General features: G+C 47.8%; 3 protein-coding genes across 7 annotated transcripts; 2 read left to right on the top strand and 1 right to left on the bottom strand.

Moving 5' to 3' along the window:
- Positions 1 to 702: 702 nt before the first annotated feature.
- On the top strand, positions 703 to 5,823 carry C1QBP (complement C1q binding protein). The gene is made up of 6 exons (XM_075168952.1): positions 703 to 1,028; positions 1,271 to 1,421; positions 1,885 to 1,972; positions 3,019 to 3,114; positions 3,974 to 4,096; positions 5,394 to 5,823. Exons 1-6 carry the CDS (start codon positions 773 to 775, stop codon positions 5,541 to 5,543), a joined length of 864 nt encoding a protein of 287 aa, XP_075025053.1. The 5' UTR covers positions 703 to 772; the 3' UTR covers positions 5,544 to 5,823.
- Positions 5,824 to 6,430: 607 nt separating this feature from the next.
- On the bottom strand, positions 6,431 to 9,514 carry RPAIN (RPA interacting protein). 3 transcript variants are annotated; one of them, XM_075168955.1, is made up of 7 exons: positions 9,422 to 9,514; positions 8,956 to 9,126; positions 8,381 to 8,444; positions 7,733 to 7,847; positions 7,445 to 7,508; positions 7,190 to 7,324; positions 6,431 to 6,660 (listed from the first exon to the last, which is right to left on the bottom strand). In XM_075168955.1, exons 1-7 carry the CDS (start codon positions 9,485 to 9,487, stop codon positions 6,634 to 6,636), a joined length of 642 nt encoding a protein of 213 aa, XP_075025056.1. In that variant the 5' UTR covers positions 9,488 to 9,514; the 3' UTR covers positions 6,431 to 6,633. The 3 variants fall into 3 exon arrangements, with proteins under 3 accessions (XP_075025056.1, XP_075025055.1, XP_075025054.1); XM_075168954.1 differs by having other exon boundaries at positions 6,431 to 6,631; positions 9,422 to 9,508; XM_075168953.1 differs by lacking the exon at positions 6,431 to 6,660 and adding an exon at positions 6,667 to 6,937 and having other exon boundaries at positions 9,422 to 9,506.
- Positions 9,515 to 9,593: 79 nt separating this feature from the next.
- On the top strand, positions 9,594 to 19,855 carry NUP88 (nucleoporin 88). 3 transcript variants are annotated; one of them, XM_075168949.1, is made up of 17 exons: positions 9,594 to 9,866; positions 10,193 to 10,362; positions 10,817 to 10,945; positions 11,165 to 11,251; positions 11,892 to 12,068; positions 13,142 to 13,325; positions 13,764 to 13,914; positions 14,620 to 14,718; positions 14,850 to 14,940; positions 15,848 to 15,949; positions 16,683 to 16,841; positions 17,307 to 17,432; positions 18,013 to 18,078; positions 18,311 to 18,391; positions 18,719 to 18,845; positions 19,128 to 19,246; positions 19,633 to 19,855. In XM_075168949.1, the coding sequence occupies exons 1-17, from the start codon at positions 9,630 to 9,632 to the stop codon at positions 19,694 to 19,696; spliced, it is 2,169 nt and encodes a 722-aa protein (XP_075025050.1). In that variant the 5' UTR covers positions 9,594 to 9,629; the 3' UTR covers positions 19,697 to 19,855. The 3 variants fall into 3 exon arrangements, with proteins under 3 accessions (XP_075025050.1, XP_075025052.1, XP_075025051.1); XM_075168951.1 differs by lacking the exon at positions 11,892 to 12,068; XM_075168950.1 differs by lacking the exon at positions 18,013 to 18,078.

Genomic DNA, 19,855 nt, shown 5'->3' with positions numbered 1-19,855 from the left:
GATGTTAAAGAGAAGGTGTTAAGGTGGGTCAGTGAATTTGTGCTTTGCATGCGGAACGGACCCGTCATTACGTGCACGGTGCTCAAACACCGGTGTGGAGCTGGCAGCACAAATGCCGGTCCTTCGATGTGGTGGGGCCCTGTCGATGTTCTTCTGCTGCAGCCTCGTGATGAGCAGCAATGGACCTTTTGTGCTTCTACTCCGCAGAGGGCAATAGTGCCAGCTTTGAGACAAAGGGAGCTCTTTATCCCAGGAAACAGTTTGCCTTGGTCAATCTTCCCTCGTAAAATATTTACTGCTAAAGGAGGAAAAAAAAACCGCAACACTTTTTTCTGAGCAAACTGCTGGGGTCTTGCCAGAAAGGTGACTATTCTAACGAAGAGCGGGGCGATGCACGGGAGTAAAGCTCTAGCCACGTACGCTGCTTTTTCTTGTTGCAGTCAGGAGGGAAGCACAGCAATTTTCCACATCCCTAAAGCTTCCTCTGCACCTCACCTGAGCGCCGGGGCGGGAGAGGCGGCCGATACTGGTGCTCTGTACGTGGCGTCCCTGCCCCGTCCGCCTGTTCCTGCTTTTTAATTTTAAGTTAAAATAGTAGTGAGCGCGCCTGTTGGCGTGTTCCCTTCTGCCGGGGCCGGGACTCGAACCCGCGGCACCCACTCCCCGCCGCGGGGGCCGCCGGGGCCGGCTGTCGCCGGAAGCGGGGCGGGCGGTTCCGGGGCCGGCGGTGTCCTCTGCCCGCCCCGCCCCGCTGCCCTCGCCCCGCCGCACCATGCTGCTCGCCCGGGCCCTGCGCGCCCTCGCCCTGCGCCCGCCGCTGCGCCCGCCGCCCCGCCGCCTCCTCTGCTCCTCCTCCTCCTCCTTCTCCTCCTCTCCCCGCGCCCTCCTGCCGCCGCCCGGCGCCGCGCCGCCCCTGGCGCGCTCCCTCTGGCAGCTGGGCGGCGGCGGGTGGCGGACGGCGCTGCTCCGCCCGCGGCGGGGCTCGGCCGGCGGCGTCTCCTGCGGCTGCGGCGGCCTCCACACGGAGGGTGAGCGGGGGGGGCCGGGGGGCGTCCGGCCCTGAGGGGAGCGCGGGCCCGGGGCGGGGGGGGGCGTTGTGAGGGGACCCCCGGTGGGAGGGGGGGGGCGTGGGCGTTGTGAGGGGGATGGAGCGCTCCCGCCCTTGGGGGGGCGCGAGGCGGGCACGTGCGCGGCGCCCCCCCCATCCCGGGCAGCACGTGGTGGCCGGGGGGGGCGGGGGCCTTTCCTTACCCCCCCCTTTCCCCGCCAGGCGACAAAGCCTTCGCGCAGTTCCTGACGGATGAGATCAAAGAGGAGAAGAAGATCCAGAAACACAAATCTCTGCCCAAGGTGTCCGGGGGGTGGGAGCTGGAAGTCCACGGGACGGAGGCCAGGCTGGTGCGGAAGGTAGCGGGTGAGAAGTAAGTGTGTGGTCTTCGGGCGGGCGAGCCCCGGCCCCGAGGGGGGCCGTAGGTCACAGTAGCCAGAGTTCTCCTTGTGCTCGCCTGGCTTTGATTGCCGTCTGTCCAGTCTGTGCGTGCTAGATGTTGCAGAGGCTCTGTATTTTACCACCTTGGGTCAAAGGTGCTTCTGGTTTTTTTAACACGTTTGCTACTGTATTGTGCGTTACAAAGTTTCGTGCAGTCTTCCTGCATTAAAAATAACAATTCAGTGCAGTAAAACTTGAAAAATGCTTGCTCGTGAGGGGAAGGCAGCTTCATTCAGGTGTGTGTCTTAAATTCTAGCTGCAATACCTGGCTTTGTTCACGGTGTGCGAATTTAACACCAATAACGCTGTCCCCACAAGAAAGGCTTCAAATAGAAGACATTTTGTTGGGTATTTTTTGAGCGCGTTCAAAGTAACTGCTTCTGTTTCTTTTGAAGGATAACAGTCACATTCAACATCAATAACAGCATTCCACCCTCGGCTGATGAAGAAACACAAGAAGAGCAGAAACCTGATGAGCAGGAGGTAACTTAGTCTTGATGTGCACTTCAGTGATGGGTACACAGAGGGAAGTTAGAACCTTGCCTTTAAGTGTTAAGGGTTTTTTTTCCCTCTCACTTGATATTTGGGAGCATTAAGTCACAAAATGCAGATTTTCTGGGTTGGCTGTCACTTGGCTGTGACCCTCCTCTCTGCAGCAGAAAGGCAGAGCAGGGTGAGAGGGCTCTACGAGGAGAAACGAGAGGAACTCAGATATCTCTTGCCTTTGCCAACCCTCTGCAATAAATACTGCCGTTTGTACTTTGCCAGCGTAACTCGCGGTGCTGGTAGGCAATGTCAACGAAATGCAAACCCATGACTTGTGTGGTGGTGTTGGTCAAAAGTGTCTCGCTCCTGTTTAATAAGACTGTTAGTAAAAATACTGGTAAAAACTGTAAATGAGCAATATAATTTGAGGCAGGTGGCTTCACCTGCAGTGACACTGGTGCCGAACGAGCCAGGAACGCAGCTGCTCCCTTTGTAGCAGTTAACTTGCACTTTCTGCGTGGTAGTATTTATTCCAGCACATTGCACTCAGCTGGGTGGGACAATACTGGGGACACTTGTGCGTTGCTTCCCTTCCCGGGCGTGCCTGTATGCGCTGAGGAGACGCAGCGCACTTGATCCGTGCACGTGTGCGTGTGTGTGGCAGTCTGTGTGCCCTGCCAAGTTTTCCCCCACGAAGGAGGGCAGGCACGAGCAGCTCCTGCTGTCAAAACGATCTGAGTGTGTTCCCTGTTCCTGTCGCTTTGGAGGGACCCATCCAGGTGAGCTGCGCGCTCCCGGGATTGTCAGGGGGTGGCAGATATTCCCAGCTGCCATTTTACCCCCGTGACCAGCACAGAGCAGAGGGGCTGAAGGGCCACTGGCGAGACTGGGGGAGGTTTGGGTTGCCCTGGCTAGGGCAGAGACTCCAAAAAGAGGGTGACAGGGAACAACCTGTGCTGGATGGGCTCTGTTGCTGGGCTGTACCGTCATCATCTTGGCTTCTGTTCAGACTCCAGTGCTGATGCAACTTTTCTCTTGTTTAGCCTGATCTTACATCAACTCCAAACTTCGTTGTGGAAGTAATAAAAGATGATACAAAGCAGACCCTTGTTCTTGACTGCCATTATCCCGAAGACGAGGTGGGTATCAAACTGGTCGTGTGTCAGCTGGAGCCAGCTCTGGGCTGTGACTCACTGTGCATTTCCTGCTTGACTGTCGTGTAATTGTGCCGCTGTTGAATCTAACTGCTCTTTGTAGTCTGTTGGTTTTCTGAATCTGCAGAAAATGCAGTCTCCTCTTACCTCTCTTATTTTAACACACCAAAAAAAAAGGGTTTGTGTTTGCAAGAACACTTTGGGGAGGAGGTGTTCCTTTGCATTCCTCACATCCTGACCTGGCGTTTCTGATCAGCTGCTTATTGGCCAGTTTATTGAATTACATTAGAGAAGGGAGGCATGGCTTAACTTCAACAGCATGGCAACTTGAGAGGGGTAAATAAGAATGGCCAAAACAAGAGAGATTTAATACCGGTGTCAGTAACTTGCAAATCTCGTTGTAAGGTGTTACAAAGAGAAGTAGGGATTAAAAAAAAGGGGGGAAGAAAATAAAATTGAGAGCTTTGGTTCACACTGATCTTTGTGGTTTATTTTGTAAACCTTAACAGATCATTTATGCAGCCAGTCCTAGCTGACAAAGGTTAGACAGACGTGCGAAGACAGATTTAGAACCACACAGAGGAGGCTTTTACGTCTTTGTAAAAATCAGGCTGCTGGCTTACATCAGGTTGCTTCTGGCAGCCTGAGCTGGTACGCTGACCTCTGAGGGGATTTCCTGCGTTCTCGTGCCTGTCTGTGCTTGTCTTCACAGGGAGAGGCACAGCTTTAGTACGGTCTTGGGGTTTTGCGTGCACTGCAACATTCCTAGCTTTGGGATGAGATGGCTGAAGGTGCCCAGTAATTAGAGCTAATTGTACGTCTTGCATCTCATTTCCTGTTCCAGGTTGGACATGAGGGAGAGGAAGAAAGTGATATTTTCACAATTCGGGAGGTCAGTTTTCAGCCCACTGGAGAATCGGATTGGAAGGACACCAACTACACCCTCAACACGGATTCCCTTGACTGGGTAAGTGCTGCTAACACGGCCGTAGGCTGCAGAGGGCACTTCGTCGTATCTCACCTGGTGCCCCTTGGCTCCTGAGCTGTGAGCGAGTCCTGTCCCGGATGCCTGAGACAGGATTCCCCTGCTCTGCCCCATGAGATAGTGGTTCTGCTGCAAACAGGATTGGTGCGCGGTCCCAGCAGCTGTGCAGTGCTGCCGGCATTACTGGCAGAGACAGACGTGTTGAAACTTGCTCCGTTCCAGGCTTTATAGGTTGGTTTCCTAGCAGCTATATTACACTTCAGAGATGCTTTGACACTTGCTGAAACATCTTTTGAAGTGTTTAACAACGTAGCTTATCAGATACCACGTGTAGATGCCTTTGTTTTCTGGGTTTTCCAGGTATGTTTTTATAGTTGTGACACTAAAAACTAATGTGCCCAAGAATCTGGCATCTGCTTACACATTCTCAATGCCAGGCTTTCAGAAGGTTAAGTCTTAGTTGGAGGCTGTGTATCATATGATTAAAACTTTACTCCTGGAGTGTCTCTCTCTTTGGGAAGCATTCATGTTGGAATTGGTTAGTGTGCTCTAGAACGTCCCACACTGCTTTCTTTTTCCTCTCTGACTTGAGACAGAAAACTAATGAAAAAATGTGGATGATCTGTGATCTATTCAGATTACAGAAGTCCAAAATTAATTATTTGCTCAGTAATATTGGTCTGTTTAAAAAAAAAAACAAACAAAAAACACCAAGAAAGGCATGACAGGTATTAGCATTACTGCACTAAGCAGTAATAATGAATCTGTTCTCCTGAGGAGCGAGGGGGGAACCCACAGCCATTAATATATGCTGGAGTGGCAACAGTTAAGTAGGATAAAAAAGAAGAAGAAAAAGAGTTGATGATTATAAAAGATTTAGTCTCTCAAAACAAATATTTACATCAGATACCGCCCTTTCCAGACACTGTTAAAGCAATTCACCCCCAAGGCCATAGCACTATATAGGGGGGCAGGCAGAGCTTGGCACGTGTAATCTTTGACAGACTTTACTTGCTGACTCCTGCAGTCAGTTGATCACCTCTAGAGCGCGGCGTTAGGGTTTATATGACCGAGTTTGGGTGACCTGTTCATGGCCCTTCCCTCCAACTGATACAGCCAAGGCCAGGCCCGCTGAGAAGGGGCTGGGGAGCCGCCTGGTCTGCGGGATGCAGGCCAGGTCTTCCCGGGAGAAAGAAATGACAGCTGCCATGGGACATTCTAAAAGCAACCCCTACCCAGGTGTGCTCTGCTAAGGAAGTTTCCTGTTCATTGCTTCCAGGCTCTGTACGATCATTTAATGGATTTCCTGGCTGATCGAGGAGTGGACAACACGTTTGCTGATGAGTTAATAGAGCTCAGCACTGCACTGGAGCACCAGGAGTACATTAAATTCCTTGAAGACCTTAAAAGCTTTGTCAAATGTCAGTAGGTTAGGCTAGGAAACTTCTCTTCAAGTGTGGGTATTCCACAGCACTGCTCAGCTAGCAATACCCAAATATATCTTCACAACAGATTCGGAGATGAAGTAACTTTGAATTTGGAAGTGAACATCATGAGAGAATGAGGATTCTTGCTTGTATTTGGGGATTTGTATTTATGTTGCAGCCCAGATCAAGTTCTCTAACGTTATGGTCCGGAATTGTCTCACCCGACGTGGTGGTTTTTGTACAATTAAGAATGAATGTGAAGAATAAAATCTGTTCAACATATCACTGAAAACTGGTGGTTTCTCTTCTTCCTGCTGTACCATTGCTGACCAGAGAGCTGCCATGAAAATGATGCTAATGTTTGTGCCTGAGCCAGTGTTAATACAGCTGCCCGCAGGGCTGTTGCTGCAGCGGTGGTGTGTGCTGGCCCGGAGTTTTCAACTCCAAACACACGGTGTGCCCTTCTGCCATAGTAAGAGGACGTTTGCTGGCCAAGCAGCACTAATTATGAATGTGAATCTTATTCTAGAAGTCTTGGCTGGCTGTCTATGTGTTAGGGAATAGAATTCAGGGTCCTAAACATTGTATTTGAAGAGCTGTTTTAAAAAGGGATGTGCTGCCATAATTATTATATTAGTACTAATGTAGCTGTTTTAGAGAAGTACTGCAGGGAGGCTGTAGCGCTTCAGTTCCAACAGAACGACTGAAAGGCCATGGATGCTGAGGTCGAAGGCGCTGCTGCAGGGCAGCAGCTGCGGTCTTCTGCTCAAACCGGTGTCTCCAGGTGTTATCTGAAGGTCATCTTAAGTTTAAACAGAAGTCAAAGCTGAAGTCCAGTGTGAGCTGTGATATCACTGAGACATTGTTAAAGACAACACAAAGGCTGAAATAAATGAAGCGTATTTATTTCAAAACATACACTGTGCCATCAAAAGTGCAGGTCAAGGCAGTACTACTGCCTTTTCCAGTACCTTTTTGACACAGCAGTTGCAAGTATATACATAAAAACCTAGCAACTCTGTCTTGAAGTCCTTTCAGTAAAAGCAGCAGCCGAACCAACTTACAGGAGAATCGTCCAGGAGTCGCAGACCTTTACAGAAGGTAAGTTGAACAGAGAAGCTATAGCAACGTATAAAATTAATTATTAGTGTTCAAAACTGTTTTAAATGCTCTGCTCCTAACACTGTCCTCACTGTGTAGGTACACACAGTGGTTTTACGTAAGCAGCAAAGCTAAAAACTTGCTAGCTCTAGCTTGACCCAAAGGGATGGTGTGTGTTTTCCAAGAGGTATGGGTGAGCCTTTTGAGGAGGCTTAAACTAAAGTAATTTTTAAAACTTCTCTTCGTGAACCACTTACCTGAACAGATGCTCCACACAAAACTTGGAAGTTGTTGGCTAAGGTGTGAGAAAGGTAAGGCACTGAGTTTGACAGGTCCTTGAAAGATTCCCTAATCCAGCAGTTAAGGTACATTGTGTAATTTGGCTCTTTCTTTTACAGTTACTGGTGGTCAAAAGTAAAACCATTTCCAAGGAAGCTTGTGAAAAAACAGCAACACAAACCCCTGGGATCCCTGGACTTGTGGTTTCTGCCCACGTAACTGAGAAGTGGACTCAAGCAGAGATCCTTTCCAGGATGTGTAGACTCACCGGACAGCTCATGAGAAGCCTGGCTTCTTCCTCCATTCCGCTGGTAACTGTGAACTCCGGGTTGTGAAAGCACCTGAGGCTGTGCTCTGTTACAGTGTTTTCTAGAAGTGACCGAAGCTTCCCTTCTGTCATACCCTGAGAAAAATCAGGTTAAAAGAAATCTTACACTTAAGTTGCTGTCTGTAGCTTAAAACTGCCTCTTTGCAGCAGCAGACTTAAGGGGTCACATTTAACACGTTACTCAGCGCAGCTTACCTGCGTGCTGATGTATAATCCACACTGGCAAAAAACCAAGTGATTCCTCACAGTCAGGTTATTCCTAGAAAGAGCATACAATGAGCATCACCACAACAACCAGAACAAAGGTAGTTTTAGCAAAATGACTCTTAGATTCAGGAGATTTTTTAAAAAATCTCAGGGTTGTTTATTTTGTTGAAATTAACACGAACAGCAGCCTGTTTGCCCACTGCCTTTGCCTGTTTCTAAGCCCGAACTGCTGTAGGTGAGTGGAGAACCTCATTCCGATGCCAAGGGCTTTCTTACTTTCTACACACCGGGCAGATGACCTTGTCGCTGGCATCCAAGCCATCAAGCATCACGTTGAGACATTCTTCATCAAACTGCAGACTTCGCTCGTACTCTTCTATAACTGACTGTTCTGCAATAACACAGCAAAATGCCCTCACGCATCCGTTGTGAACTGAAGACAAAGCAGCACACGTGAAGCTCCTGGGCAGATGGAGGCCGGGGCAGCCACTAGTTTCTGAACTTCTCTTTCTTTGGATCAGATTTCTACATTTGATGAAACTGCTCCTGTTAATCCAGTTTTTCCTATGGCTCAATCTTTAGCCGGTCTCAAGTGGGTGACTTTCCAACCAATTTGGAAACATTCTGAATGGATTTACACAGGTTCCTACAGCCCCCAAACACCTCAGTCCTGTTTCTCTGGTCTCCTCTCTTACTAGCTTCTCACAGACCTTAAAATGCCACTTAAACTCTTAAAACTGTCAAAAAGGGTCTCAATGCAGTAGAGAGGCTACAGAGATTTCTAAGGAGGCTCTTCTGTATCACATGGTCCACAGAACCAAGGAGCACAGCCTCAGCTGGTTTGGATTACTAGAAAGTCAGCAATCTAGAAAGTCAGCAATATTACAAAACAAATAGGAGTCAGAAAACATGTAAAGAAATTACCTTGCAAGATCAATTCCTGTTGGATCTCTTCCAGTACTGCTAGCTCGTCGGGGTCCTCTAGCATCTGAAAGGTGCATCAGTCAGGAATTCTCCCATTCTGGCTACTTTCTCACTTCACTTCCAGCACCTGACTGAGCTGTCACTGCAACGCAAACTCCCCCTGCTTACTCTATCTGGTAAATCTCTGTACGTGCAAAAGCATGCACTGTGGAAAGCCAGCCACAATGGATCAAGTCCAAGAACTTGCTTTTTAAAATTAAATTAAGGTTTTATTCCCGTCCCCAGGGGTGGTCGGTGACAGACCAGCTCGAAGAACCACAGATGACGAACCCACCCGCCCTCTGCCATGATTCACACGCAGTTTGTGAAGGAAATAATGAAGTTCCCCACCCGTGGGCCCAAAGGCAAGCACTTTCACAGCAAAACACCCCGCACTAGTTGTGGAAGCAGGATACGCAGTCGCTCCGAGTTTTGCCAGCTCCGATCAGTGAGAGACCGAAGTTACAGCTGCGGAGAGCTGCACTTGATGCGCCCGCGTTAGGCAGCGTCAGCCCAAGAGCACCGTCTGTGCTGACCTGTGCCAGAGCCTCCTTCCCCCCGAGGGACGCCAGGCTCTCCTGCCACTCCTGCTCCATCACCTCCTGCACCAGCAGCGCGCCCGTGGCTGGCCCACACGCTCTCTCCCCGGCCTGGCGGTACCGGTCCAGCAGCTTCGCCCGGCTGCTCCTCAGCCTCTCCATGCAGCGCTTGGGGGGGAGCAGAGCACACGGAGCCCGTTAGTGCCGCGCTGGGGCGGGAGACGGGGCCCCAGGGCCAGTCGCATCCCGGAGGGGTTGCACGGGAGCGAGGTGACAGCTCCTGCCGGGGGTCGGCCTCAACCCGCCCGCGGCGGCAGCGCCGGGCCCTCGCAGGGAGGATTCGGGACGGGGCCAGGCTCGGCCCGCCTCACACGCCCGGGCGGGCCCGAGCCAGGCCGGCCCGGGGAGACGAACCGGGGCCACGGGAGCGGGCAGAGCCCGCCCCCCCGGCGGCCCCACTCACCCGGCGGTAGGCCTCCTTCCAGGGCGGCGCGGCCGAGCCCTTGTAGCGAGCGCGGTGCGGCTCCATCGCCCTTCCGCCCGCCGGGAGCGCGGCGCCTCTGCCGCGGGGCACGCCGGGAAGTGTAGTCCCGATGCGGAGGGGGGCGCGGCCCCGCCGATTGGCGGCGCGGACGGTGACGCCGGCGTCGCGCGGAGGCTGCGCGGCGGCGATGGCGGCCGAGTGGGGCCCGGCGGAGCAGTGGCGTGCGGCCCTTCCGCAGCACGCCGTGCTGAGCCGCCTCCGCGATCGCGCCCCCTCCCCCGCCGCGCGGCCGCCGCTCTTCCGCAACCTCCTCTTCGGCCTCGACGGCGACCTCTTCCTCTGGGACGGCGAGCGCAGCGCCCTCCACACCATCGGCCTCCGCCGCCTCGGCGGGCCCGACGCCGCCGGGCTCAGCCGCTACCAGGTGGGGCCCGGCGCTGAGGGTGGGGGCCGGCGGGCGGTTGTGAGGGGAGGAGGGGGCCTTTACCGGGAGCGGGGCGTCGTGTCGGGGAGGGGGGCCGTGTCGGGAGCGGGGCCGGTCCCTGAAGGCCCCCGGGGGGGAGTTGCCCCCCGGCCCGCTGTCGGTGGGGCTTTCCTCGGTGAAACCCGTCGGCTTTGCGCGGCGCTGTGGCCTGAGGCGAGCGTTTGCCTCGTTCTGCGCCTCGTAGCCGTTGTGTAAAGTCGAGACGTGCCGTGCTTCTGCGAGCGCTTTTGACGGCTTGTGCTTAACTGTAATATTTGTGTTTTCAGACCCTTATCTGCATAAACCCACCCCTTTTTGAGGTTTATCAGATGCTGTTAAGCCCCACGCAGCATCATGTGGCGCTCATCGGTACGAAGGGGCTCATGGTGCTGGAGCTGCCAAAACGCTGGGGGAAGAACTCAGAGTTTGAAGGTGGGAAATCCACGGTGAACTGTAGGTGGGTGAGACCTCAGGCGGTCAGCGACATCCTTGTCCTGCCGTCGTTCCTCGGCAGCCTCTCCTCTCTTGCGGCCAGATATGGAAGACGTTGGTTCTATCGGGGTTGTAGGGACAATCACAAATGAAGTTATTTTGGCTCAGGGACTTGCCGATTGTCAAGTGACCCAAATAAGTGACCTTCTAAACTTGCTGCAAATGCCGAGGAGCAAGGTGCTCCTCTGTCGTGTTCTCTAGCCTTTCTGGGGTCTTTTAGCTGTGGTAGCTAAAAGCACATGTCCAGATGGAAATAACAAAGGGCTTCAAGTTAAAGCTGTCCCTTCAACTTTAAGAACAGTACAGCTAATGGCTTTGAAACCTTTTAATTGGGTTTCTAGCTCTTCTTGCCCTCACTTCCCTTTAGAAGTAACTTCTGTGTTTCTTGTAACAATGCATACTTCTGCTCTGTGTTTCAGTACTATTCCTATTGCGGAAAGGTTCTTCTTCACAAGCTCGACATCTCTGACTTTAAAGCATGCTGCCTGGTATCCCTGTGAGACGTTAGAGCCCCATATTGTGCTCTTGACTTCAGATAACACTATAAGGTAAAACCTGTTTGTAGTTGATTATCTAAGCATTTTTTTTGTCACAGCCAGTCTTGATTTTTTCGCTAGATATTTGTGTCCTGCCATTCTTACCGGGGTTACCAATAAAAAATAGGATGGGAGAAACTTTAGACTGATACCATTTGATGTTCCTGCATCAGCAGGGACATGTGCAGGACTGCCAGCTGAATGAACGCTGCTGCTGTTTCTTTCCTCTAGGTTTTACAGTCTGAAGGTGCCTCAGACACCTGTCAAAGTGATTGCTCTTTCAGACACTGAGGAGGAGACTCTTACAATCAAAAAAGGGTTTGTGTGGCTTCTTGTATTTTGAAATGCTTTTGACAGAATAAGCTCTGTATTCTCAGTTGTGTTTTTAATGAATAAGTGATAAATCTACCTGAAAATCTGATGTGATTTTTTTCATGGACTTCTTCAGTGCTAGGATGACTTCTTAGCACAGTAACTGCACTTTTTTTTTCCTTTTTTCCCCATCCTTCTGAAAGAAAATGTTAACAAACTGTACAGTCAAGTGTTTGTCAGAGTAGTCATTTGAAAAATACACTTGTCTTTAAGATGGGGTTAAGAAGGGCTTTTTGAGTGGGGAACGCAGAAAATCGATGATCTTTTTATTTCCCTCTTGGCCTAGTTGGAAAGGAGAAACTTGAGGGTCTCTATAGTCAAGTCACAGACTGATGCACTGCACAGGAAATACCAGTACACCCTCCTCTTATCCTGTGAAACTGGGCTGGCTGGTGCGTGTATTGCAGAAATGGGGTTCCATAAGAAGGATGTTACTTGCGTGCTTTTGCTGCTGAAAATAGCGTATGTCAAAGGACTGCTGGACAGGTGTTTAGCAGTAATTTGTCAGCACGCACTGATGGACCTAGTTAAACACGTGTTCTCACCACCACTGCTGACTTCGGGTCTTGTTCCGACTTGTCCCTAGGAGAGCCTATACAGCATCGCTGGGAGAGACCGCGGTGGCATTTGACTTCGGCCCGCTAGTGCCGGTCCCAAAGAACATTCTTGGACAGCGAGGGAGTGAAGACGTGTTGGCCTACCCGCTTTACATTTTATATGAAAATGGAGAGACATTCCTCACATATATCAGCCTGCTACAGAGGTAGGCTTACATTCGTCCTCGGGTTTCATGGGGCGCTTGTATGTTTGTACGATGTTAGGGTTGGAGAGCCACCTCTCAGTTTGGCTGGGCTGAGTGTTGTTGTATTGCAGCCTGTTTTATCTCTTTGTGGCAGTGCTAATAGACTGAAATCCAAGAATAGTGTGTTATCCGTTTTCATCCAGACGTTCAGGGTGCAGTTTGAGAATCCACTGTCCATTGGTTACAATCAGAAATTTGAAATGAAGACACTGGACTGTTAAAAGATCGGTGGGTCTAAGGCTGTTTGTTAGGTGTGTTTTGGGGCCTTCAGTTCACAGCACAGACATTCTTAGCTTTGGATGAGGCTGAAAGAGCCAGTGGCATCTTAGGAAAAGAATACTTCAAGGTCGTAGAGGGTTTGCAGGCATGTTCCGTAATGAAAGGTCAAGAATATGAATCAAGAATATGAACACGATACAAGAAAAAATCACTTCAGAAAACTGAGAAGATGGTGGAAAACTTACGAGTTAGATCTAGTGTTACTGAATGTTAAAATGTGTGGTATTTAGGTTAGAAACAGCCCTGTTTGCCTCTGCATGAGAAATGATGCAGCTTTGAGCAGATCCTGTCTGTAGGAAATGAAATAGGCTTAGTCCTTCCAAAGTTCTACCTAGAGAAATGCCAGGCCACAAAATGCTGCTTGTAAAGTGCTTTATTAAGCAAGAAAACAATTAAGTGATAAAGATAATTAACTTGAGCTTTCCGTGAGTACTTTGTGTTCTTGAACGAAAATGTTTCCTCTTCAATTTGTTGAAATGTAGCATGGTTGCTCACAAAGCATAAAACCTTACTACTGAGCTCCAATTTCTTTTTTGAGATCTCCACCAAGTAGGTGTGGTGCAGACTCGTAATCTGCAGAAGTCTGGGTTGCTACTGGCTAATGGAAATTAAACAGAACTCCAAACCATTGGGGTTTGCGTGGGGTTTTTTTAATCATCTTTATTTTGTAGTTATTGTCCAACAAACTCCTGCAGGCAGCCATGGGGAACTCTTCTTCCACACCTTGTGTTGTGAACACATCTTCTTTATTCCAGCGCTGGAAATCTTGGCAAGCTGCTTGGCCCCCTGCCCATGCACCCTGCTGCAGAAGATAACTACGGCTACGACGCCTGTGCTGTCCTTTGCCTGCCTTGTGTTCCAAACATCCTGGTGATTGCCACCGAGTCGGGAATGCTTTATCACTGCGTGGTGCTGGATGGGGAAGAGGATGATGAGCAGGTACCTTGGTCTTGGTTTTTTCTATACGTATTTTTGTTTCTTTAGTCAAAGTTCCTGGCTGCAAGATGGCAGGATGCCTGGAAGTGAATGCCAAGTGCCAAAGCAGCGTTCTTTTATAACGAGGTAGTGAGTCTTCCTTCTATTCCAGCCAGTCCCTGTGATTCTCTGGTGATTTTATTTTACATGTCAGTTCTGTGTATCCTGCAGGTATATAGTGTTTGATCAAACTTATTATGAACTATTTTAAAGAGGATCTTCCAAGAAGAAACCATGTTTCTGGGATAAACTTATTTTTAAGTAAAAAAAAAATAGAGACTTGAACCACTTTCCCTAACAATGAATACTCTTGCCTATATTATGTAAGTCTGTCTTGATGTTGTTTGTGTTGGCATTTCTATTTAAATGATGTCTGACAGAAGAATTCAATGTTCTTTACAGTCAGAAAAGTCGTGGGACCCAAGATCTGATCTTATTCCTTCCCTGTACGTGTTTGAATGTGTTGAGCTGGAACTTGCACTGAAACTGGCATCAGGAGATGAAGAAGAGCCTTTGGAGTCTGACTTCTCTTGCCCAATCAAGTTGCATCGAGGTAGGGCTGTCATTCAGGTTGTTGGCTTTTACTTGCTTTATTTCATGAATTTAGGATTGAGCTCTTCACAAATTATCATCGGTGTCAAAGAGTGGCATTAGAGTAAGGATTTGCCTGATGTCTTCAATAAAGCTGTGGAAGGAGCAAGCCTGGGAGGTGCTTTAGCATTTGCTGAAGGGCAGGTTACATACATACGGTCACATCATACTAAATCCTTTCAGCTGTGGATTAGAGAAGTTGTTGCACCTGTGATGACCAACGTATGTAAGCAAGGGCTGTGGGGATGGTGATCCTGAAGGAGGACTTGCTATCTGCTTATTGGAGTGGCCGATGTAGTTGTGGGGCAGAGGTTGGGTAGGACAAAGCGTTTGCATCTTTCTGAACAAGAAGCTTGGCAGAATGCTGGTCTGCTGGCTTTAACTGATCTTCCTTTTAAAGTCTAGTGGATTGATACAGATGTGGTGTGATAGGAATAGTGCAAAACAATGCATCAAGTATTTCAAGCATAATTTAATTTTATGCAGAACTCTAATAATGTGGGTAATGCATCTAGTTCAGTTTTTGGATGGGGACGAGTTAGTACTTGCAACAAAATGCTAATGGTGACTGGACGGTAAGTTGACACGCATGTTCGACAATGCAGGTTTGAAGGATGAGTTTTTCTTAGTTCAGTGCCTTCTCCTACATTGGCCGTTTAAATTTCAGATCCGAAATGTCCCTCTCGATACCACTGCACACACGAAGCTGGTGTCCATAGTGTGGGGTTGACGTGGATCAATAAACTGCACAAATTCCTTGGTTCAGGTGAGTGGTGAGACTCTACTGCGTGTCGAACATCTACATTTTGCTAGTAACAAGTTGGTGGATGTGGGTAATGCCGAGAATCCCTTACCCTGCAAAGTGGATCGCATGCATTGTGACAAATCTCTTTGTAGATGAAGAAGACAAAGACAGTTTACAAGAGTTGGGAGCAGAACAGAAGTGCTTTGTTGAACATATTCTTTGTACAAAACCATTGCCATGCAGGTAAAAACCAAACCCTTTCTATTGCTATGGGAAATACTTATGATTTGCTCTCTTTTGCTGCATTCTTGCCATTAAAAAAAATGAAGTCAGCTCAACAGAATTCAAATAATACAAATAAGCAATTTGTGCATCAGGATTCTTAATGCACAGTTAGGGAAGTAAGCTAAATTCCTGTTTACTGTCTGAAAATCATCTATCAAACCAGCAGAATTTTTCACTTCCATTTACCTGAGCCAGGACAGTTCTGAGGCTTGGTTTGGCTAAGAGTCTTGAATGCTGACATGTTCCTCTTACCCACTTGTTAGAGATCAAACAATGCCTTGAAAGAACATCTGATTTTTTGGGGGGCTCCTGAGGTACCCTAGTCAGGCTTAAGAGGCATCATTTTCTGGGCTACGTAATATTTATCTGTCTGCTTTATTTTCTCACTTTTATAAGGCCTAATAATTTCTATAGAATGCTATGTATTAAACATAATGAAAATACACAAAAAAAATGTTTATTAATAGGTGTTAGTCATCTAGGCTAGCACAGATGGTGACTCTCCAATGGTGTTAGTAGTTACCTGGGGAGAGGGCATCTGGTGGTACGCAGGGCACCTGTGTTCTCTCCTGAGGAAGTCTGTGCCTTGCACTAGAAGCGGGAATCGTTTCCTGGGTCACAGCAGATTTTTACAGGCGTGCTCCCTCTCCCAGGACGGAGGAGTTTGTCCTGGTGCATCCAGGTTGTGTGGCACGGGAACGTTTTGCAGGACTCATTCCAGGGAGTGCTGCTTAGCTTAGTGAAAGGTGTCTGGCTTAGGCCGATGACTATAGCGAGAGCTTTTCCAAAAGAGTGAACTTGCACAACAACTTCAAGAACAAAGAACTTTTTTCACCAGGTAATTCTTGTGTTTTCTTCCCTTCAGGCAACCTGCTCCAATTAGAGGATTTTGGATCGTTTCTGACATCCTGGGGTCCACAATGATCTGCATCACAAACACCTACGAGTGTATTACAAGGCCTCTCTTGTACGTTGCTCTTAATTGGTTTGAAATCCGTGACTGTTGCATGAAAAGGATCTCAGGATATTATTTTTTTATTACTATTCTTTTGATCCTTTCACCCCAGACTTCTGCACCTCTTATGACACATGATGAAGTTTGCCTTCTGGCTGAGCACTTAAGTGTTACTATAGTAGTTATTTACTACTGACAAGGTGTTTGTAGGGGATATAATTAATCTATAACACTTTTAATGAGTATTAGGACAGGAGTTGCATCAAAAGGTTCTTGACATTATTGTTGGGTTTTCCCCTTCATTTTTATAATGAAGGAATCTGCAAATCAGAAATTTGTTTACAGACAGTAGTATGGAGATTCTTAATGGACACCAAGGTTATGTTTGCATGAAAGAGGAAAAAAAAAACCCAAAACTTGGGTTCTTAAATTGCTTTAGGCTGCTTTGAAAAGCAGGTCATTCTGCCATTTGAGTCTTGCTTGCCTTCTTACGGAACCTTCTCCTTAAGTAAAAGGATATTTATGATTCTTGCTGGTTTCAGCTGTGGCCAAACAGAAAAATGCTCCACCAGCCTTGTCTAGGGCTGGATTTACCACATAATTGAAATATTTTCTCTTAGAACACTTCTGACTTACTGCTGTAATACATCAATTCCACACTTTGTTTTAACTACCATTTAAACTCTGATGTAGTTTAAATTTTTCTGGTGTAACCTCTGTTCTCCAATTCGATGTTCTTTGGTAGAAGTACAGTCCATCCTGCATCCCCTCCCCTGCTGTGTACCAGAGAAGACAAAGATGTTGCTGTTTCCCCTCTCCGTATCCTGGCCGAGTCACAGCATTCATTTGAGAAGCATATCCGAAGCATCCTGCAGCGCAGTGCTGCCAATCCCTTGCTTCTGAAGTAAGTAAATATGTTTTCCTAGGGGACCCGAAGGGGGAAGACTCTCGGGAATACTGTGTGGTCGTCAGCTCCTGACTGAACAGGACACGAGCTTGGACAGAGCAATGGTGGGGGCGCAGCTCCTGCAGCCCACTTGTGCCTCTCTGACCACAGAGGGATGGCACCAATCGAGTAACGATGTAGGCTGGGAGGGGGATCATCTTGCTCCAGTCCCCTCCTCAAAGCAGGGCTGGCTGCAGCCGGTTAGGTTGCTCATTGCTTGTCCCATTGGGTTTTGAGTATCTTAAGATACCTTGGGATTTCCTCGTATAAGAAAAATGATTTATAGCAAAGGGATTTAATTATAGTCCCTCACTTCCATAACTGAGCCCCCCAGAGCCCTTACCATGAATACTGAAGTAGTTTAGCCTTTCAAAGGAACATGTCAGAGTAAGATTGCAAAAGCCTGTCTCATATATTCTGAAGGTCTGCTGATAAAGATGCCGCTCCTCCCCCTGAAGAATGCCTTCAGCTTCTTAGCAGAGCCACACAAGTGTTCAGAGAGGAATATATACTGAAACAAGATCTGGCAAAAGAGGAAATTCAGCAGAGGTAAGAAAAAAACCCTGATAAATATCTGCTGTACAATGTCTCTGTGAAACAACATCACTAAGTACAAGCACCCCTCTGCTGGACTAGCCCTTGTAAATGCGTAAAATGTACTCATGTAGGACTAACAGAGTACCAGAACTGAAAATTGAGTTACCAGGGAAAGCAGGGGTAAGCGTGGTGCTTGATCTCTGTAGCAGTTCATAGGGGGAAAAAAAAAAAGAAAAAGAAAAAAAAAGAAAAGGTAAACACACCCACATAAAACACTTCTTTTTTGCTGTTGTCAGTCTGCCTGTGCCTGTGGGTGGCAGGAAATCCTTTGGCCTCAGCAATAATCCTGACAAAGCTGCTAAAAAGAAAATTGCATTAAATAAGTCTCTGCTTTTTCAAATTACAGTTATTTATATTATAGCATTAGGACAAAGTGGAAGAGTTTGTTCTCACCACTGCCCATTTTTCAGTGTCTTTAGTTCTTCGTACTCCCAGGAGCATTAATCACTTTTGTCGTATTTTCTATGTGGCCTAAATCCTGATTCAACTGGATTGCTGTTGTGGGTGGTTTGATTTTATGTATGTGTTTAAGAGTGAAGCTGCTGTGGGGACAAAAGAAGAAACAACTGGAAGATCTTAATTACTGTCGAGAGGAAAGGTGAGTATAATCTGTCTGCTTTTATCAAGTCAAACCTCAGGAATGACAGCCCCTTGTACAAAAGGTACTTTATGCAGGGTCCTGCATCAAACAAGTGAGTAGTGAATGCATTTCCAGCTATAATTAAGCTCCCGGCTCCAGCTTGCTTTTTCAGGCTCCTTGTCCTGTTTCCACATACAGACTGCCTTGCATGTAAATCTAAAGTAAATAAACATTTCTCACTTGCATAAAGGAAAAGTTTGCGGGAAATGGCTGAGCGCTTGGCCGACAAATACGAGGAAGCCAAAGAGAAGCAAGAAGATATTATGAACAGGTGAGTGCAAACTACGCTCTGTTTCGTCACAGATAACTTGCTGTTGTATGGAAGTTTGCAGGTGTGGTACAACAGGGTGGGCAGGAGGTGCCACCCCGGTTTGTTAAAAGACTGGGCCTCTGAAATTCTCTTCGTTGGGGCTCAGTGGTGATTTTTCAGTACTACTTCAGGTCAGCCTGCTGTTCAGAAATACTATGTGAGACTAGCAGAAAGAGGAAAGTAAGGTCTTGAGCCCCGAAGACTTAGGAAGAGCGACAAAAGTGCAAGACAGGCAGCTGGTCCAGTAGATGAGTTAATTCAGCAACATTTCTTGCTTTGTACATGAAGGATGAAGAAAGTACTTCGGAGTTTCCACTCTCAGCTTCCTGTTCTGTCAGACAATGAAAAAGATATGAAGAAAGAATTGCAGACAATACATGACCAGCTGCAGCACTTGAGCAATGCTATCAGACAGGTGAGATAACGAATTATCTGGCTGGTAGGGTACTGACAACATATAATATAGACAGAACCTCTGCAACTCAGTATAAACCCTAAAAAAGTCTACACCCCTTCCTCAGGCTTGGCACTAGCTTTCTCTTCTCTTTGTGGAGGAAGTGTGCAAAAGCAAGCAGATTTTAACCCAAGAAGAATTTTTATTGCGGAATGACGCACCAGTTTGTAACTGTAACAAGGTTTCCCTTTGGCAGGCAGTACCAACACTGACTGGGGTCTTCTTTTTGTACATGACTTCTAGGTTAAAATGAAAAAGGAATACCAGCAGAAAAAGATGGAGAAGGGTACCAGCCCCCGAAAACCCAGCATCACCCTCAGTGCCTACCAGAGCAAGTGCATCCAAACCGTCCTGAAAGAAGAGTAAGTTAAAGCTCGGCTCCTCCTGTAGAATTCAAGCGCTGGCACTTACGTACGCAGTTCTGTTCAAGTTTCTGGGGTATAATTTAACCTCTGTGCTGCAGGAGGGGCTGACTGATGCACCAGCTGGAGCTCACTGAGATAGTCTGAAGCATAAAGTGTGCCAGCTTGTGACAGCAGCACTGGCCTCTTATGCTACGATTAAAGCAGATTTAGTTTAGACTCCTTTTTGCCCAAGGATCTTTTGGCAGTCTGTATCCAGCCTATCATTAAGTTTGAGTTCAGCAGCTCCCATTCTCTGCTTCTACCACAGGAAGTATTTTCTTTCCTGATTAGTCTTGAGGAAAAATGACTTGCAGCTTTTTGACTTGAGTTTATTTTTCTTCAAGGGGAGAACACATAAGGGAAATGGTAAAACAGATCAATGACATCAGAAGCCATGTGAACTTCTAACACATCCACAACGAGGAACCTACACCGAAAGGCTGGACGAGCTTTAATTTTCCCTGGTATTTCCCCTTATATATTTAACGTTTGTATGTTGAACAATATGCCTTTTACTTACTATTTTGTAAAGATGGACTGTGAAATAAAATACTTTTGGTAAGACTC

This window comes from Calonectris borealis, chromosome 19, assembly GCF_964195595.1.
Source record: "Calonectris borealis chromosome 19, bCalBor7.hap1.2, whole genome shotgun sequence".
NCBI lineage: Eukaryota > Metazoa > Chordata > Aves > Procellariiformes > Procellariidae > Calonectris > Calonectris borealis.
The sequence above is the reverse complement of the archived record's forward strand: the minus strand, read 5'-3'. Positions and strand labels throughout refer to the sequence as shown.

What these genes read in the sequence shown, in the direction of transcription:
- C1QBP (XM_075168952.1), top strand. Translation starts at nt 773, where the DNA reads ATGCTGCTCGCCCGGGCCCTGCGCGCCCTCGCCCTGCGCCCGCCGCTG. An exon ending in CGGAAGGTAGCGGGTGAGAA is followed by an intron (nt 1,422 to 1,884) that starts GTAAGTGTGTGG and finishes TTTCTTTTGAAG; the next exon opens with GATAACAGTCACATTCAACA. An exon ending in ACACGGATTCCCTTGACTGG is followed by an intron (nt 4,097 to 5,393) that starts GTAAGTGCTGCT and finishes CATTGCTTCCAG; the next exon opens with GCTCTGTACGATCATTTAAT.
- RPAIN (XM_075168953.1), bottom strand. Translation starts at nt 9,487, where the DNA reads ATGGAGCCGCACCGCGCTCGCTACAAGGGCTCGGCCGCGCCGCCCTGG. An exon ending in ATCTGCCCGGTGTGTAGAAA is followed by an intron (nt 7,509 to 7,732) that starts GTAAGAAAGCCC and finishes TGCTCTTTCTAG; the next exon opens with GAATAACCTGACTGTGAGGA. An exon ending in GGCTTCTCATGAGCTGTCCG is followed by an intron (nt 6,938 to 7,189) that starts GTGAGTCTACAC and finishes CTCACACCTTAG; the next exon opens with CCAACAACTTCCAAGTTTTG.
- NUP88 (XM_075168949.1), top strand. Translation starts at nt 9,630, where the DNA reads ATGGCGGCCGAGTGGGGCCCGGCGGAGCAGTGGCGTGCGGCCCTTCCG. An exon ending in GCCAATCCCTTGCTTCTGAA is followed by an intron (nt 16,842 to 17,306) that starts GTAAGTAAATAT and finishes TATATTCTGAAG; the next exon opens with GTCTGCTGATAAAGATGCCG. An exon ending in TGAGCAATGCTATCAGACAG is followed by an intron (nt 18,846 to 19,127) that starts GTGAGATAACGA and finishes CATGACTTCTAG; the next exon opens with GTTAAAATGAAAAAGGAATA.